At 39.7% G+C, this 20123-nt stretch overlaps 1 protein-coding gene across 8 annotated transcripts in view; it reads right to left on the bottom strand.

Annotated features, from left to right (window-relative positions):
- The window catches only part of epb41l3b (erythrocyte membrane protein band 4.1-like 3b), a 54378-nt gene that overhangs the window by 9815 nt on the left and 24440 nt on the right, over positions 1-20123 (bottom strand). For 5 of the 8 annotated variants that reach the window (XM_030751262.1, XM_030751261.1, XM_030751263.1 and 2 more), the window contains exons 4-17: positions 14701-14805; positions 14426-14468; positions 14247-14322; positions 13179-13397; positions 12150-12237; positions 9885-10037; positions 8073-8170; positions 7450-7625; positions 6938-7143; positions 5917-6498; positions 4398-4451; positions 3168-3203; positions 1759-1947; positions 989-1051 (exon numbers count right to left, since the gene is read on the bottom strand). In XM_030751262.1, coding sequence (XP_030607122.1) covers positions 989-1051; positions 1759-1947; positions 3168-3203; positions 4398-4451; positions 5917-6498; positions 6938-7143; positions 7450-7625; positions 8073-8170; positions 9885-10037; positions 12150-12237; positions 13179-13397; positions 14247-14322; positions 14426-14468; positions 14701-14805 — 2088 coding nt within the window. Of the gene's footprint in view, positions 1-988; positions 1052-1758; positions 1948-2634; positions 2701-3167; positions 3204-4397; positions 4452-5916; positions 6499-6937; positions 7144-7449; positions 7626-8072; positions 8171-9884; positions 10038-10661; positions 10707-12149; positions 12238-13178; positions 13398-14246; positions 14323-14425; positions 14469-14700; positions 14806-20123 lie in introns of all 8 variants that reach the window. The other 3 variants (XM_030751266.1, XM_030751267.1, XM_030751268.1) reach the window with 2 other exon arrangements.

The raw sequence follows: 20123 nt of genomic DNA, 5'->3' as shown, positions 1-20123 counted from the left end.
ATATCATGCTTGTGCAGCCCTGAATGTTGACCAGATTTCATATATTGTTTTTCTGAACAAACAAACTTTTATAGACTTGGTCCAATTAATTTAAACTATTACAACTCTTTAGTAATTTGTCCAACTGTAACCAAATGTGGCTAAAATGTTACAGCCTAAAAGCACCAACAAAAATCCTCAGTTTCACGCACTTATTCCACAATTGAGTGCTACACTGAAAAAAGAAAATTGCTCAGTACAAATCATCACTGCTTTTATATGTAAAAGCCCAACAATGCTCAGGATTCTAGCCAAAAAAAATTTCACAGGGCCGCATGATCGTACGACCAGAGGGTGGGCTGGTGGGGATTCGGTCTCTTTCGGTACCGAACTGCTCGCTAATGCTAATACTTGCTAATGCTAATGCGCACTAATGCTAACTATAACCAATTGTTACAATACCAATCCGTTCCACCTCAGCACTCGACAATCAGCCATCGACCGCTGGCTAGAACCCTGAATACTGTTTCATTTTTAAAATGTCAGCACGATACGATCAGTTATAAACCTGCAGTTCTGTAAAACTTTCACACCCTCTTGCTTCAGCTAGAAGCCAACTGCAAACTTTAACAATCACAGGCATTTTGCAGCTTTTAGCAACCACACTTTAATTTCTCTAAAAACTCAAAGTTGTAATTTCTCTGTGTAGACATAGGGGTATTGTCACTCTAAGATCTATAAGCACTTAATAATGTCTGAAGCAGTTTCTAAACACTTGAAGAAATACTCATGTTTTTTAAACTGGCTTTCAAACAGTAGACAAAATTTTTTTATTGATTAGAGTGTTGAAAACAAGCTGAATAATGAAAAATGACAGAAACACTGTTCCTTCACTAGACATCTGAAATAAAAAAAAGCCAAACAGTCAATTTCCACATAGATATAAAGAAAAAAAAAAAACTCTTGCAAGAAAAACATTTCCAAGTGTAACTAAGTGGAAGCAGCTTACCTCAGTGATTTTAGGTTCCAGCTTCTCCTCTGTCTCATCTGCTGCTGGCTGCTCTTCTTTAGTCTGCAGAGGGGAGTAAGGAAACAAATACATTAAAAAAAGACATCCATTCAAGACAAATACCAGAAAGGACACAACCAGTGGAACCACATGTTCTATTGTGGCGACTCTGGATCCCAAAGCTCCTTCAGAAAAATCACCGTCTTGCCATTTTAGTCAGATACACAAGATGTCAATAACTTGTCTTCAGAGACTTTAACTAGTGCCACATTTTTATCCTGCTCAAGTCCATCAGATAATTTTACACATCAAAGGAAAGGAGAAACACTGAGAAAAATGCATATAATGTCACTGGGCACAATCACACTACTGATTAATGACTTCATCATGCATTACTGAGACAAATTAATATGATAATCAGCTGCTGGAGATTTAAGATAAGAGGGAAAGAGAAGCACACTCACTGAATTTAACTTTATTCACGTATCAACTGAATATCTTTACAGATCATTCTCCTCTATCAAGGTGCCCATCTTCTCCTTTCATATGCAGTAAAACCATATGAGATGCAAAATGTACGGCCACACACTCTCTTTGATGTCAAAAAGTGGCTCTAGGTCCATTATGAATATTAATTTTACTGCTTTATGACTCATTGCGCAATAAATCCTGAGCTGACGATTTTGTTTACAAAAAAAAAAAATCTCCTTGGTGATGTCATGCTTTATATACACATGCCATCATTCAGTCTGCTGTGGACTGCAGCTTACATCCAGCTCCAGCGGCTCTATCATTGGCGCCTCATCCGATCTGGGTGAGCGCACAGGGGACGAGGAGAGTCTCTTCTCCCACTCGGTCAGACCCAGCGTGCTGCCGTTTCCGCCGGTCTCCAGGAAGGAACGCTTCAGTTCGCTGATGTTGGTCTGGTGCTTGACGACCTCCGCCGGAGGCTCTGCGTCCTAAAGTGGCCGATCAACCGTGATACAATGATGAGGGCAGGAGCAGCGTGGAGGGAACGACGGCCATGCTTCATATACGCAATGGTAGCTTGCATTGCCAAAGAATTACCAAAAATACACGGACAGCATAAAATGCAGCAACTTAGGTCTGCAACTTAAATGTAAACTTCTGCAGACCTAAATCAGCTGCATTATTTGCTTCCTCAAGTCTTCATATTTATTCTTCACAGGCCTGTTTAGGACTCTGTGCAGGCTACCTGTGCAGCAGTTAGCACAAACCGCAAAACAAATGCAAAAGGACCACCCACATGGCAGCTGTTAAGAAAATAGCAGCTTATACTTAAATGCAAAAGAAGCATTTAAGACTAGCTTAATTTTCTAGGAAAAAAAAAAAAAAGTTTCATGCACAGATTTCGTTTCATAGATTTAGTTAAGCACAACACTCCCAAATCTCATTCAAGGTTAACACTGACCTATTTCAGTTTAGCTTCTGTTTTATCATAAGAATAAATTTGGATGCTCACAGCAAAAAAACGAATTCACTCAGTAAATCCACAAAACAATCAAAAATACTGGCAGCCACTCATGAGTTAGAGGATTTTGTAATCATTTCTGTTATCAGTTAGCATTCTTTCTACCAGAGTAACCTGCATGCATATTTGAGGCATGCATTGTTTTCTTACCAACCTCTAGCATCAGATTACTATGCCTGATAAAAACGTTTTCCCCTTTTACTCGTCTTATGAAACTATACTGCAAAGACAAAAAAAAAAAAAAAAAGAGGTGGGGAGAGGAACTGTAAATAGGAGAATTAGATGCTATGCTTTATTAAAATCAAAATCTTTTTAGGAGAAAATGGGAGCCTTGTCTTGTACAGTATGGTTGTAAATGTCAAAGAATGGCTAAAGTCAACTCACTAAAAAGTCAGATTATGAAAAAAACCCTTGAAAACTGTGAAATCTGACTCCTGGGTGTAGCAACAGTAGGAAATTAAACACAACCATGACTCCAAAAAAAAAAGCAGCAGAAGTCTGGGCAGTGGATTTGGTTAAGAGTGAATGGTCAGTCGGGTGTGTGGTATGATAGTGAGCAGCAGCAGCGGGATGCAAGCCAAGGCAGATGGATGGAACAAAATGACTGATGGCTGATTTGTGAGAGGCTCAGTGCATCTGATGGCGGTGTGATGCACTGAGCAGGGCTGCGAAGCAAGCCCAGTGTACCTGAGTCCGCATCTCAGAGTCCTCATCTGCTTCAGACTGGCAGCAAGTAAGGAGGAAAGCATAGAGACAGTGAGACAAGGCAGAAAGGCGCTATTAAAGAGAAGAGAAGCAGATGGAAAAACCAGGTAAAGGGAAAAGAGAAAGCGGGCAACAAGGATAAGCAAGCAGAGGTATGAGCAGGAAAGAAAAAATAAAGATAATGAACAGAAACTGACAATTAGCTAACCCCCTGCTCTGAACAACTACAGTCCATGGAACAATATGTTACAAGTAACTGCAGTTACGTTCCCCTTTGGATCTGTCCACAGGTTTAAGGGGACTATAACAGAACTTACAGCAGGTTTATCAGGCAGCTCATTTTATTTGAATTTTTTCAAACTTACAAGTGAAAGAAACCGAATGAACAATGACTTTCTTGGCTCTATAGTACGCTGCATGAGCTTGTACCTAAATTAGCAAACAAGTATTACTTACATCCACAAACAACCAAGTACACATTAATTTGTGTGTTGATAGGTTGTTTCTTTTTTTAACTACAAGTGTCAAATTTAGCCACTAACGACTAGCAATAGCCATTTCTGATGCTGTCAGACTTCAGCAGCTCGGTCTTTCTCTTATTTAGAGAAGCTTATTGCAAAGCAAGGGCAACCAGCAATTATCCAAAAGCTCTTGACTCTTGAATTCTGTAAGCTAATAAAAACTTTGGGGTGAGTTGGAAATATCCAAATTAATTTGGGAAGGTGTTTTTAACACAGTTTATAGCCAAATTTAGCTTGTTTAGCCAGCTGCAGCTAATAGAAACTTCTAACATTTTCAGATGGTGAAATCAGTTAGACGGGAGAAGCCTCTGCCTGAAATCCAGGCCGTATTATTTAAAGACTTCTGGGTGATTTTTTGGGCGTATTGTAAATTACATTCTATCATTAACAGGCCTTACCACAGGGGGGCAGGGCTTAGCCAACAGTCAGTGTTAATGAAGTCAGTGGAAAACACTGAAGATATAAAAGTGCAGATACTGTGACATGCGTTTTAATACATAAAGAAGGGAAATCAAAGACTAAATTGGCATAACAAGATCTAGAGCATGCATTACATACAGGACTTTAAAAAAATGCAGATATTTCTCGAAAATGTTTCAGTAGTTAGCAGAACTATAATTCACAAGGTTTTCCTTTTTATTCTCCATTTCCTGAATGCCTTAAATATGATGGGTCTCCTTTGTGTACAAACCTCTGTAGCAGTCATCTCTCCATCAAAGGCAAAATCAGTTTGTTCGCTGTCGGTCTGCATTCACAGACACACCCAAAGTGTTCCGAGTCGAAAGCAAGACAAACGAGAACCAAACGTAAACGTTTGACTACACAGATTCTTCATAACCACAAAAATGGGACGATGGAAATGCACTGGCTATGTGCACTGTAAGCTACAGATTATCAGACAATACTGCAGAGAAGTTCTGCAAAAGAACAACAAAAAAGATAAAAAGCAAATGAATAATAAGCAGAAGCGAAACAGACTCAGAGGAAGATGAAACCTTCGGTCAGTCACTTTGACATCTTAGGGTACCATTTGATGTTTTTTTTTTAAATCAGTTAAAATTTGCATTAGATTAGGAGAGGCTACATCCCAGTAGATGTATATTTAATGAAAATCATTCCACTTAGATGTGACATTTGCTGTGTACTCACTGTACAAACACAAAACACCTGACAGTAAAAATTTGTTGCCGAACAGTAACCTGACTTTCAGGCCCTCCCCCTCCTCTCATGTCATGCATGTTGGGGTGATTAGGATGCATTTAGCTGTCACCGTCTCTCTGCATCACAGCGTGTATTACACTCCACTCGTAATTTGTGACTGCAAAGGGTGCTGCTTGAGGGAAACGTAGCACAGCTTTGCACTCCACGTGGTAAGCCTCTTTGCTGAAACACTCAGGGCCCTTTTCAGCTGATGTTCAGTGTAAATGATTCATTTTAATTAGTGCTGCTCTTCTGGAGGCAGAATGCGATGCAGAGAGACTGAGTGCAGATATATATATATATATATATATATATATATATATATATATATATATATATATATATATATATATATATATATATATATATATATATATATATATATATGGATGTGTTTCCATGCAGCTGGTGTGGATCAGTTTTTAATCTATAAAGCCCTGAATGTATATGATAACAGAGAGATGGGTTAGGCACAAAGCTGTGTTATTCAGTATGGGGTTTGGTGAAGGTTTAGTGACTAAATGAAGAGAGGTGACTTCTTCAAATCCTGTTTTAAAAAAAAACCAAATTGCTCAGTCATATACTGAACTATTCACACGATGAACTGTTTTTACTTCAGCAAGTGTTCATGGTAATGTGTCACTGATGTGACTTAGAAATTAAATTTCATGCCCAAATGAGTAATAAGCTCCTAAAGTTTCTGACCATTTGTGTCTAACCCTCTCATTAATGCGTATCAAATATGAAATGGTGAGACTTGCAGGTTCATCTCCGTGTTACGTGATGCTGATGAGGATGCAGTCTACAGGATGAGTTTGACCAGGCAGAGATGAGGTTCTGAAAGTAGGAGACTGACAGACACTGGGACACACACAAGTCTCCAGGTCGGCTCTGAACTGGCGAGACAGCAGAGCGAGATACAGGACACGCTAAGAGGTTAACTGATATCATGGACTGTCATTCTAAGCCAGAGGGGGGTACTGGAACATACAGGCGTATGCAAAACACACCTCTTCCTCTGAACTGTCATGGTCATGGTAACTCTGGGCTAGGGAGGCGGTCAAGGAGGCTGCCTTGGGCTCCAGGTAGCAGAGGCACAGCGCCAGCGGGAAGGAGAGGGTAAGGGCATAGGGCACGGAGAAGGAAGTGGAGAGCAGGAAGAAGAAGATGAAGAGGAAGCAGGGGATGAGTGATGGTGACTTAATGGGGAGGAAGTTCTGCGCACACTCAGGGAGAAAGCGCATCTCTGACAGGTCAGGGAAGGTGATGTAGCCATCTTCATCTAAGATGGATGACAGGTCAGGCAGGTGCAGGGAGAAGGAGAAGAGTGTGCCACCACGGCTCTTGCCCTGCTCCAGCCTCTGCTTGCGAGCTGACAAAAGCAGTGCCTGCTCCTCCAGCAGGGCGGCTTTACGGTCGGCGCGGGCTTGCCGCCGGCGGCACCCGGTACTGCTCTTTTCTGGACTGACTGACGAGGCCCGCTTGCGGGCGTTCTCCCTGCGCCTGCGCCGTACTTTAGTTGATGAAACGGGAGATGAGGGGAGTGAGAGCTCAGAACGGAGGGGGTCGGACGTGTATGCATGAGGGCGGCACTGACGAAGGGAAATGGCAACGAAGAGATGACGTGTGTTTAACAAGAGAGGAGAGAAGCGAAGGGAAAGGGGGCGAATAAGCATGAGCACACACAAGTATAGTGTGGGGTCAAAGGAAGGACAAGAAAAGAAAAGCTAATTAGTAAAGCGCACAGAAAATAAGAAGCATTTTAGGCCTCGTCTACTGCAGAGGGTTAAGCCGATAGCAAGTGGGAAATTCTCATCAGCCATGAAGAAGTCTATTAAGAAAGAAAGCAAAATTAAAATCTCAAAAAGGGCTTAAAACATAATAACTGCAGCTTCTAAGAAACAATCTTATTCTTTCACGTGGGGGCACCTCACCGAATCAAACAGAAAACAATCAACGTCTGCAAGTGTTTTTGAAATCTAAATTAAATCCAACCCTGGATGACACTGAACCTGTTGGACAGCAGCTTACCTTTGTGTCTTGTCTGAGTGGCGATGTGGCAGCAGGTTCTGGTGTCTCTGCTGCGTTGTCCTTAGCATCGCCCTGCTCAGCCTTCTCTTCCTCTGCCTTCTTTTCTGTTGTTATAGTGGTGATAATGTCTTCCTTGGCAATGACTTTGGCTGCCCCGTCAGCTGCGTTGTCCTTCATCAGGGTCTCATGGTTCTCCATAATGGGAGCTGAAACACCAGCGGACAAAGATGGCTATGACTTGAGTCTGTGACAGTTCACATTAAGTGCATGTTAGGAATTCCAGGGAAAAATGTGAACAGCAGCATGAAAGTTTTGATTTTCTTCCTGCATGTTGCCGTTGTTATAGATATGTCACTGTGCTGCTGAAATGTGAAAATTTTTTGCTTTGCCAGCATTCAGGAGCAAACACATTTTTCTTCTACTTGAAAGGGGGAAAAAAAAAAAAAAGGAGGCATAGCAACTTCCTCTTACATCTCCATACTCAAAAATAAGCAGTATAATTAACACCTCACCTCCATCTAAGCTGCGGGACATGTTGTAGCGTTTGCTAGAGGTGCGCTCAAAGAATGGGGCAGGTCTGATGATCTGAGAGCTGGCCCTGCGCGTCTGAGCCTGCGTTCTGCCGCTGTAGCGAAATTTGGAGCCGAGAGTCAGGAACTTCTTTGGGGGTCCCTCGGGGGATACGAGCCTGTCACAAGTAACCAACACCCACATTAATCAAACCAAAAAATAAAAACACAGATTTAAGCATAGTGCTGTAAAATATTAATTTCTACTTTTATGATTAGTCTCCAGAGAGTCCCGAAGCTGGGCTCGCTACTCAAAACTACCCTTGAGACCTTTTTTTTTTTGCTTAAATCAGGATTAACAAACTTTAAATGTTTTCCAAATGGCAACAACTACTAAGAGTCTGGATGCTGCTTCTCTCACAATAAAGAATTCATGTACAATGATTAATAGTAAACTCATGCCAACAAAGCAGGTCACATGTTTAACACCACAAATTCATTTTGGAAACAATATAATGGCATAAGGATTAGACTGGGCTGACAAGTTGTAGATATTCCTTATAATTAAAGCATCCCTAATGCTGCTTGTTCACTTTCTTATCAAAGGTCTTTTTGCTTTTTCTTACCTGAAGAAGGTATGGTGTTCCACACAGACCTTCCAGAGCCTTTTGGCAGCACGATGATTTGGAAGCTTGAAACCAATTGTGCTCTCAAACTGCTCAAACTGAAAGTTGGACAAAATGCTGCAGTTAGACTCACCAGAGATACCTTTGACAATGATAATTCATTTAGTTTCCCCCATAATCAAATTAATAGGGTTTTTATAATGTGTGGGGGGCACAAGCCTGTGTAATTCTTGGAGATGGCAACACTAATGAAAAGACAGGAGGCAGAGCTGAAGATGTTAAGGTTTTCATTGGGATTGACCAGGAGGGACAAGATTAGAAATGAGTACATCAGAGAGACAGCTCAGGTTGAGTGGGTTGGAGAAAGTTAGAGAGGCGAGGCTGAGATGGTTTGGACATGTGCAGAGGAGAGTTATGGATGCAGTGAAGGTGGAGTTGGTTGTGACAGAGAAGAATGTAGGGATAGGGTGAAAAGGAGGCAGATGATCTGCTGTGGCAAGCCCTAAAGGAAGCATCTGAAAGAAGCAGCAGCTGTTTATCTTTTATTAAAGGATAAATGCTTTATATTCTGGTCCATTAATTTGTGAGAAGCACACTTCAAAGATCAAACATTGAACAAAGTATATGCAGCCATGTTTTTATCATCTTAGACATGACTTAAAAATACAACCCATCATTAACATTTGAAAAGAAACATCAACACTTTGATCTTATTTGCTATAGGAGTGGTTTAATCCTCACATTAAAATGGTAGTTTAGCCTGCCTAAAACTTAGAGAAGATTTCAAACCAATTTACAAAAGGCTGAGCTGAAGGAAATTCATCCAACTTTCTTTTCCTCAAAGGGTTGCTGAATTCAACAACAGCTACAGGCCTGAGGCAGCAGCATTATTGTTACTGAAAAACTTTCCTATTTGAATGAATCACAACAAAGCTGGAGACCTTTACTTTAAATGCAGATGCCTTACTTTATTTAATACTTGCAAGTGCTAACAGCTTTAATAATTGGTAAACTGTATTCAATATTTAGACATTCAAAATTAATTATAAAGTTTAATTCATCTACCACTAGTTTGCATATTCTTGCTCTGTCCTCTGACCCAAAGTTGTTGTTACTGAGTCTTTCTTGACTCCAGCTAAGAGGTCTGCTGCTCGTCAGAATATTGCTTCACTGTGATGCAGAGTCTCCAAGCAAGCGAAAGTGCACACCAATCTGCATTCATCACATCATTCAGCTTAGCATTCAAGTCAAATGGCCTAATGAACGGCATGACCTGGCTCCTGACCGTGCTTTATTTTGCTCTCCTTGTTTTGTGGATTTTTTATAGTACTCTATAAACATTTTTTTGATTCACGCATTGCATAAAATAGTCAAATCCCAGCACTGTATTATATTTTGCCAGAGATCTCAATATGAGACACTTTACAATCTCCCAATACCCTGCCCTAATTTTATATTCATATTTACAACATAAATCACTTACAGAATACACTGCACACATAACAAAACACATTTTTATGCTTATGTAGGATATGTTTGACAGCCAGTAGCGCTACATTATAAAGTATAGCTGCATTACAGTTATTGCAACATTTATGGAGAGAACTGTCTTTAGCTTAATATGAACAAAGGGGTATTATGCATGTGTAGCGTACTGGCAACATCAAGAGTTAGAAACTGGATCAGGTCTTTACAGCTGATCCAGATTATTTAAAAAATTGTCAGGTTATACCTGCTGCAAGATATCTCTGTAAAAAGGGGAAACAAAAGAAAAAAAGTCATTTCCAGTATCTGCATAGCTGTTGTCTTTACCTCGCCAGGCCGGATTTTGATGTAGAAGTTATTCCTCTTGTAGGAGATTTTGAGGATTTTGGGCCAGGCGAATCTGTTGATCCGCAGCCTGTCTCTGTAGATGAGTAGGCCACTCGCACAAACTCCCAGCATAATCTCCACACCCTCAGAGTCCTGGAAACAACACAAACATCGAGACACGATGAAAGGAAATATGGAAATGTGGTTTAACTCATTTACAAGAGGTTATTTAACATAACGGTCGCTGACAATCTTTCAGTGACTCCAACACTGCTCTCTTTCTTTTTTTTTTTTTTTGTGGTCTCCAAAATATGAACTTCCATAGACTCTACAGGATATACAGGAGGTGTTTCGGTGTCAGTGCACAGCAGGACAAAGTGGAATTTAAGATAAGAGCCAGGTTTGTGATAATAACAGGGTTAAGCAGGCAGGTGGAGAGTGGAATCAGGCATATGGCACTCTAAAGTCTTCTATGCAGGCTGTGGCGAGATTGAATAAAGACTGAAGGGGTTCCAAATGGCAAAAGCAACAGTGAAGTTTTGGGAAATGGTGGGTGAAGCACAAAATGATGCTCTTCACTGTACAAAGCAAGAGATGAGCAGGTGAAACCAATGATGGCATTTTGAAAGGGAGGCGCTGATCCAAAGCAGGAAGAACCAGCCTTAAGTAATTTGTGGGGTGCTTAAAATGACACCTTTGAATGAAACCATGCACAAGTAGAGACCACATGGACACACACGCTCACTCAGGTAAAGCACATGGAAAGCAGCCTCTTACCTCTCCCTCAGCTGGAGCCAAGCATTCATAGAGATTCCCTACCAACTTTGCATTTAGTGAGAGAAGAGAGAAGACAAAAGAGGGATGCTGGTCTGATATGTACATCTTTTACTTGTGTATCAAAACTGTGACTCATAGAAGCAACACTGAGCATTGATGTCTGCCCAGTTTGATCAAGGCTGCTTCCGCATCTCTGTCATCTCCTCTATTCTGATCTAAATCTGTCAAGGCAATTTCCTCCTCATCACGCGCATCTATACCCATTTTTGACTTTCAAAGCACATTTGATAACCGATTCATATCAAGAAGACTGATGGCTGTAATTTTCTTTTATGACAACAGCGGTCCTGCTGTCCTACTCCAGCTCTCCCTTTTTACCGCCCGTTTTCTGATGACATGTTTGTTCCCATCTGGCCAGTGGAATAGAAACAGATGGAAAATTATCCAAGTCAAGCTGGGCTCCAGACCCCTCCCCACCTATCAGCCCTCTTAAGCCCACCCCAACCCCAGAGAGGCAGCAGTGACACAATGTCAGTCAGTGAGCAGAGCAGCAGTGGCATGTTAAATAGAGGCATTACTGTGGCAGCCATGATGTGTCTGAAGCAGCAGTGTTGTGATAGCAAGCACCAATATTGAAATGCAAAAACAGTTTATGTCCATATTATGAAAAAAACTTTCCCTTTTGGAGGCACCCACCATGCCTGAAGATATGAATGTCCTTCTGGTACACTGATTTGTTTACAGAAACTACATTAGTTTTACATTTTGGGAAAAGTGCTTATTTGCTTATTCAGCTTTTACACAAAGACTATGATAACCTCCCATAAAGCTGAAGCTCCTAATTTGGGTACAATTTTTTTTTTTGTAAATTAGTGAGATATTCGTGTACTGGTAGGCTAGATATTATGCATAGTGCCTTTGCACTAATTGTAACTTCATATTTAGTGTAGTATGCATATGTATTAATGCATGTTGTAAACATATACAGGTTAATCTTTAAAAACAAATTAATCGTTGGTCATTTAAGAAGTAGCAACTTTTTACAAATTTCAAAAATTTGTAAAAACAACAACAAAAAATCTATCTGCAACATTCTGTAGACCTTTGCCCAATGAATACTCATAACAAGTTTCAGAAGAATTTGCTGATTAATAAGGAAGCAGTAGCGATTATTTAGTATTTTTGTCAATACAGAAATATTCCTGTCTGTACAGCATTTCTTGAAAATTTCTAAATATCTTAAAAATTAAAAATAAAAGTCAAAAACCTAAAATCTTCTCTGTGTCGTAGAGCCTTACCCATAGAGTATTTGTGCCAAGTTTCAGAAGATTTCAAATATAAATGACTGAGATGTAACGAAGTTAGCAAAAAGTTGACAGACGGATGTCGGATGACGCCGGTATCGGATAAGCTCTGCTGACTGTCATCGACAGTGGAGCTAAAAACAAATGTAGATAATTAAAGTTAACATTTGTCGCAATTTGCTACCTTAGCGTGGTGGAGGTCCACGCCGTACATGGACAACTTCTTGGCATTTTCCAAGAAGTGCATCTCGGCTTCAGCTGGTGACATCCCCCTGAATGGACACATCAAAGCACATCAGACATAAGCAAGTAAAGCACAGAGATTTAAACCTTTCTGACCAATGTGACACTTCACAGAGAACAGTTTCCAGTAATGTCTATACACAGACTATGAGCAGCTTTATTGCTTGAAAGATTTTGGAGAAAGGTTGCTTACACGGATGCTTTTAGCTGAAGCTCTATAGAGAATCATAATTGCATCCATTTTTAGATGATCTTTAGAGAAGACCCTAATCCTGGCAATGTCACTGCCTCACTCCAGCTATTGGACCAGCATCAAATTACACACAAATCATTGCAATAAAGGGAGAATGATGGGGGCTCAGACAAAGGACAACCGGCTAGACCCAGTGTCTGCAGACCTGATGCTTTTTTAGAAGAGATTTTTAGTTCAAATTGCGAACATTCACTCAGGTTCACAGATTGATTCAAGTCCTGGTGCAAAAACTACAAGTGCAATCCATCCATCCAGCTGGCATAGGGCAAGAGGTAAGGTACACCCTGGACAGGTCGCCAGTTCATCGCAGGGCCAGTGCAATCCTGACTTGACATTTTTGAGTTGAAGAATGACTTTTAATCAGAGGACCTATTTACCTGCATCTGCTCACTAAATTTTGTTAGTGAAAAAAAGGAAAAAAAAGTAGTTTATATTTTATAATAGAAACATTCTGCCACCATTTGTGTCTACTTTGTCTCATGCATAGGTGTGTCATTTCCACAGATGAAATTCAAAATCACACGGTCATACTCTGAGACAGAATTTTTTCCCTTCTTGCTGTCCAACCACCAACTGATAAACTGATAAAACACCAACAATTATAATTTTCTCACACCAATAAGATTTACAAATTTATAATTCTGTTTATTAATAATTCTTTTTCTGAAAGGTACCTGTATGCAGTGTAAATGAAATACTACTACTACAGATACTAACTTGTAAGTCTTGTGGAGTTCCATGACCTTCTCCTCTAGCTCTTTGGTCTGGTTGGGTGCGAAGCGTAGTTCACTGAGGTAGTCGCTGCCGAGTTCCTCTGAGTCATAGTCTCCGAGTTCAGACTGTGCTGTGTATGAGCCCAGCACTGTGTGGGTGGCAAAGGAGCAGGGCAGGCGGCCTGAAACTACATCATCTCTCAGCTGCAAACACAGGTAGTACCTGTGAGAATGAGGACAGAAAATATATACATGTAAACAAAACTGCAATTTTGTGTCACTTATCAAATCTAATGTCTGGATTTTCTACCTTGTTTCTTTTCAAGCCTCATGAGATTTTTAAATACACATCGCTATCATTTAAAAATAGGGTCACGGACACCCTGAAGTCCTGTGGACATTCATAGTTCCAGTAAGATGATAGAAAAACCTGGAGCATGATAGGAACAGCAAGCAGCACGCTTGTTAAAATGGCAGTAAAGAGAACTTTTTAAAAAAAATATTAGAGGTATTATTAATAATAGCAATAATCACTAAGACTCAAAAAGATCACTGATTTTTTTCAGCAATTGCAAATAATTTATTAGAAACAGTGATTTTGCCCCCATTTTGGTGGTCACAGAGAATCAAACTCAGTGAATCTATTTGGACGTAATATATTAACACTTGTGAGAACGTTCATACAAGGTCACAGAAAAATATACCATACAGTTTACTTGTAATAAATATATTTATACAAAAACCCCCCCCAACATATTTGCTGTCTGGGGAGCCATTAGGGGCACAAAAAAAATGTATCGATGGTGACAAAAATTTCTCTAAGGGTATTCCACAATCACGACCAGAAAAGTTTACAGTGTATTTTTCAAGAAATAAATTGCAAAGCATGCAAAGGGTCATTTTTGGCACATGATTAAAAATATTCCTTGAAGTAACTCTATGAAACCCAATTACAGGAGAACCTACTGGAGAAGAAGATCAATGTAAGCATAAGCAAATATGTACAGTACCAGTCAAAAGTTTGGACACACTTTTGACTGGTACCATATAAAGAAATGAATTTTTAACTAACCTTGTGATATCCTCAGTCAGTTGTGAGGGGTCTGGTGGGTAAAACTTTACATTGAATGCAAAGTTCCAGGGTCCAGCTGAGAACATGAAATAATTACAATCAGCATTTAACAACAGCCTAGCCTTCACCTGGGTATTCAGAGCATGAAACCGTCAGTATCACTGCATTGCTGCACTTACTTCTGATCTGCTTCTTCAGGTCTTTGGAAGGATCCAGCCAATTCTGCAAGACACAACCACAGATAATGAAGCATTAATCGCCACAAATTTGTCAGCAAATTACCAAGAATCTAGAGGTGAAAATACTACCTGTTCAACCTACGTAACAGTCATATAAATATGTTCTTGGATGAAACATTTAACTTAATTTCCTGCCGTCAATGAACCACTTTGTAACTAAAAATATGTACGACACATCAGTTAATATAATTTACTTTAAAACAGAAAAATAGTACCTTCTGATTCTCTACATCTCTGTATGTGATGCCAAAGTAATCCTTCTCTAGTAGGTTGAGATGATCACACACTTTATCAAAGAGTAACTGGCCCTTGGCTCGTTTCTGTGAACAGAAAAAGAATAAGGCATGTGTTGAATGCAGACTCATTTGATGGGCCATATCATTTAAAATGGATGGACGGTCACATCAAATTTGAGTAGTAGGACTGTACAGTTTCTTTCATGTGTTTTTCCAGTAATACAACTCTTCTCATTTGACCGGAGCTGGAAAGGATATAAGCCTCAAGGTACTGGAGCCACAATCAACCAACTGGGCAAAAGCATTATAGCATACACACACCTTCAAATTCCTGACCATCAGTTGCGTCAATGCATTATATCGATTGACTGCACAACTGAGTGCTGGATGGCATCAGCTGGAGCTTTGTCAACTCCCCTTTGTGAAGAGGTTGGACTTCCAGGACTCATTTGGCCAGCTCACAGGGGATATTTTAAGGCCTGAGTTGCCATGACACAGACATCTCCTGCCTGCACAGAACCAATGCCAGCTCCTCATGACTAGATCGGCTGAAAACCACAACCACAGCCTAATCTGTCCAGAACATGGTTATGTATGGCTGTGTATCTAGTACACATGCAAGCAATAATGTGTACTAGATGTGAAATGACTGGAATGAAATTAACAGACAAAACTGAAATAAGGTCTTCAAAAAAACAACAAAAAAAAAAAAAAACAGCCCAAAAAATGTGTTACAGCTGTGCATGAGCACATACAGACACACAACCTTTTTCATGAGAACATTTTTGCATGTGTGTGCGTGCGCGATTTTAGCAAAGCCAAAGAGCTGCTAGTGGCAGAGAGTTAATCCTACCAGAACATCTCCGAGGGAATTAGCACAGTTATGTCAGACTACTGCTGCCTGGGTGTGACAATCTCCTCTCAACGCAGCATTTAAAGCTGGCTTAAATGACACACAGACAGAAAAAAGGTTGTGATCTGCAAAACTCTGTTAAGGAACAGTCAAATAAACCGTCGAACAGAAAACTATATCTGTAAACAAGCTCATGGGGTAACAGATGCAGCTGGCTGTGTAAGTATTTCTGGAGTTTTTCAGCAGAAGAAAGACAAGAAATTAGAAAGTAAACTGATCTTAAACTGGGAAAGAGAGCTTGATAAATTTCTGAATACTCAGAGCTTCTCAGAGTTTAAACAGTCCCAAGGATTATAAATTGAACTTGCATCAAACCATGGATTAAAAGTATGGCGATCATCTTTGTTACTTATTCATCTGAAAAACAGCTTAAATCATCATTTGCCCTACAAAATGTTAGACAATACATTTCTCCAGAGTCCTTGTTGACTCCAATCACCTTGTTTTGTCCATCTGACTGTCTCAAAGCCCAAAATATTAATTTCACAAAGATAGTCAGTTAATCAAATTTAGTCTATCAAAAAAAGCCTAAATAACCGTCTGCCAACAGACTCACTGACTAATCACTTTAGCTCTAATTAAAAGACAAAATTTAGCATGAATTCTCACGTACTTCAGAGAAAGAATAATTTAATTTAAAGGGCTTTAACACAATCTGTGGGATGTGAGATAGTTTCCTTCCTCCACTGAGGCCCAACAACCTCTGAAGTGAAGGAGAGCGGTTCAGCAGTTCTGTGTCACAGAAAATGATAGGAAATGATTAGTGTGGACAGTTTTCCTCACAGGAGGAAATTGAATTGAGCTGGAAAACTACAAGGTCAGGAGGATAAAAATGCCAAATCCTGACATTCTGGACAAGTTCCAAATAAGGACTAGGAGGAGGAAAAGGACTCCCTGGCAATTATCTGAGGGCCTTTTGACATCAGCTGTACCACTGTAAGCTGACCTGGCTTTTGCCTGACTCACCCTCAGCTGCAGGAACACATGGAACAATTTAATTTCAGTTTTAGGAAAAAAAAAAAAAAAAAAAAAAAAATTCTGACTGGTCATGTTAGTGCCTTAACAGCTCCTGAGAAAAGCCTTATGGTAAACAGGGAACTTGTTATTTGTTAATTAAGAGTATTGTCAAGCAGGTGTATGCTCTCCACTGCATTAGTCAGCACAGGTTGATTTTGTAGCATTCCTCATTAAAATGTTGGACAGAAAGATAAAGTCATAGGCATAAAAGAGGATTTTCCATTTTTCAAAGTATCTGAACAACAGCACAGTTCTTTTTACACCCACAAAAACAAACAGTTAAAAAAATGCAACCTAACAAAGAGAAAATGCATTGCTGTTTAGGTGGATGGAACTGTAAGTGTCACAAAACCCCCACATGAAAGATTTCCCAGCAGAACACTGCACTGTAACAACATTGTTATTCATTTAACCTGTCAGTGTTTAAACAAACATTTATTGCTGCTGGCTAACTGCTACATACAGTAAGATGACCTCCGCAAATATATATAATTCTTTGAAATGAAGTTGGTTAAAATAAAAAGAGCCAATGACAGAGATACCACTGATATAAAGTGAAAGAAGGCAAATCACCCTATTTAAACAGATGCGCCATATTGCTAAAAGTATTCACTCACCCATCCAAATCATTGAAGTCAGGTGTTCCAATCACTTTCATGGCTACAGGTATATAAAACCAAGCACCTAGGCATGCAGACTGCTGCTTCAAGCATTTGTGAAAGAATGATCTCAGAAGCTCAGTGAATTCCCGCATGATAGGATGCCACCTGTGCAACAAGTCCAGCCGTGAAACTTCCTCGCTAATAAATATTCCACAGACTGTTAGTGGTATCATAACAAAGTGGAAGCGATTGGGAACGACAGCAACTCAGCCACGTAAAATGACAGAGCGGGGTCACCAACTTTCTGCAGAGTCAATCGCTACAGACCTTTAAACTTCACCAGTGCACAAAGCAAGAACCAGAAAGACGTGAAGGAGCGAGTTTGGTGTGGGATAACTTGACTGGCCTGCACAGAGTCCTGACCTCAACCCAACAGAACACCTCTGGCATGAATTACAGGTCAGTGTTTGACCTCACATGCACTTCTGGAAGAATTGTCAGAAATTCCCATAAACACACTCCTAAACTTCATGGAAAGTCTTCCCAGAAGAGTTGGAGCTGTTATAGTTGCGAAGGGTGTGCCAACAACATATTGGATTAAGAATTGGATGTCACTCAAATTCATACGTGTGTGAAGGCAGATGAGCGAATACTTTTGGCAACATGGTATACTTGAAGCACTAAATGTGAATTCTCATTTTTGCTTCATTAGTAGCAGATATTTCTGTCTAGTAGAACATTTTAGACAAAACAATCATCCAGTTTTCTGCAATTCATATTTTCTTACTCGACAGGTTAGTGTACATCCCATCTAATACATTCAAATCCACAGTCATCTGTAAGTATTCCCCCAAAATAATGGGTATAGTATTTGTAAATGGTGAAGTGGGGCAGTGAAAGGCTTTACTTTGCCCATCGTAGCAGGTGGGCGGCATTAGGAGATTAAGGATAGTAAGCAGATGGGATGCAGTAAGTAAATACTACATATTAAGAGGAAGATAAAAAAAGAATAATTTAAGAATTAGAAGTGACCACACATTAATCCATTAATTATAAAATTTAAGCATTATTCCCACAAACAGATTGCCATGCTATTAGTAAGGTTGTTATGAATACAGCAGAGGCTAAAGTGTAGCATGTAATGCAACATATGTACAGCATAACCTATCAACTTTTTTTTTTCTGAGAAATGTAAGCTCCTTATAACTGACTGACTGTTCGTACAAATCTGAAGCAAATTAACTTAATTAAAAAAAACTCAAACTATACAATAAATAAGCATTTTGATGTTTGTTAACTGTGCAAATCTGATCATGTAATATGTTTGAAAGAACACCATAAGGCAGATTTAGCTGTTGTCTGGTGTTACCCTACTGATTATACATGTAAGATCAGTTTGCTTAAGAAAAGCATCCATGTTTTCTGTGAATCTAGAGGAGTGATCCGAAGTCGGAAAAAAAACAAGTCGTGGTGATAATGGTTATCTCAGCTTTGACTTAAAGACCTTTATCTCTTAATATTAAGCCTGCTTTAAATCATTTACAAGCCAGGGAAGGTTTAAACAAAGATGCTGCTGAGCTGCGTTTGGATCCAGTGTTTTCTGGAGCTTGAGCCAAGTTAGCGAATAACATAGGAATGCAAGTTTCCCAGTCGCAGTAGCAGTAAATTGGTGCTACACTCCTTTATAATTACTTGTCATTCGGGTGGCTTTGTGGTGAAGCCAGCGACCACATACACATGCTGCGTTGCGGCGCAGGTTCGAGTCCCGACCTGTCGCCAGTTTGCCCGCGTCTTCCCCTGTATCTTTCCCCCATTTCCTGTCTCCCTCCACTGCCAATGAAAGCTGCTGTGGCCAAAAATGCAAAAAAAAAAAAAAAAATTACTTGTCATTTGTAAAGCAGGCTTCAGAGCCAATTATTTAATTTTTGGGCTTGGATAACACATTTATTAACGATTTCAATAAAACAAAATATTTTTAACTGAAAATTCTTATTATTTTGTTGAAATCTTACAGTGTTCATATTTGATAAGGTGCATGCAAAAGCTGAAAAATTAAAAATGGAATCTTCTGGGTCTGTCTAAAGGGTAATAAATTCAGACTGACCCCCCATTTCCACATCACTGTCCTTCATAAAAGTCCTTCCAGTGCCACAGTGGGACATCAAGTAATCTTGCCAACACACTGAGTCAATGACGCTGATTCCCTCCAACAAATGCCCCCATTTCACAGTCAGAACCCATCAACTCTTCTTACCACCAAAACAGCCAGCTAATCCCTCCATCCCAACCCCTGATGGGGAGGAATCTGTTAAAGGAGATTTTCAGCGAAGGATCTCTCGTTCTCCTGTTCAGCCTGAACATATTTTGGGAATCCTACAAAGTTTTGTAACTTTGAGAAAAGGCTTAACTTAATTTTGTTATGTAAGAAATATTTCAAGAGTGAAATGTCACAAGTTCAGAAATCAGATTTATTCCTGAATTAATGATGCTCGAACAGAAAGAAAGACTGTTTGCGGGGCAGAAAGCGGCTATTCTGCTGTGGAACTCACATTTACAACAAGAGGCACTTGCCTTGAAGGTTCTATTAGAATCAGTGAGGTTATTCTGAATACTGGATCCTTAAGGACTGTAGCTTATCAGTGTAAGTGTCCCACTCAAGTGAACACAGTTCTGCTTTAGGAAAACTTTACAAAGCAATTCGAGGTAATACACTTATAGAAATGCAAAGAAATTAATCAAAACTGCGTAGTTGGTCAAACTCACACAGCAAAAATGACAAAAAAAATTAATATATAATAATTTATTTGATAGATTATCAAGCTCTGAAAATAATGAACCCATCCACACCTCACTATGCAAATAATGATTAA

Source organism: Archocentrus centrarchus, chromosome 17 (genome assembly GCF_007364275.1).
Source record: "Archocentrus centrarchus isolate MPI-CPG fArcCen1 chromosome 17, fArcCen1, whole genome shotgun sequence".
NCBI lineage: Eukaryota > Metazoa > Chordata > Actinopteri > Cichliformes > Cichlidae > Archocentrus > Archocentrus centrarchus.
Note: the sequence above shows the minus strand (reverse complement) of the source record. Positions and strands in the feature narration are given on the sequence as shown.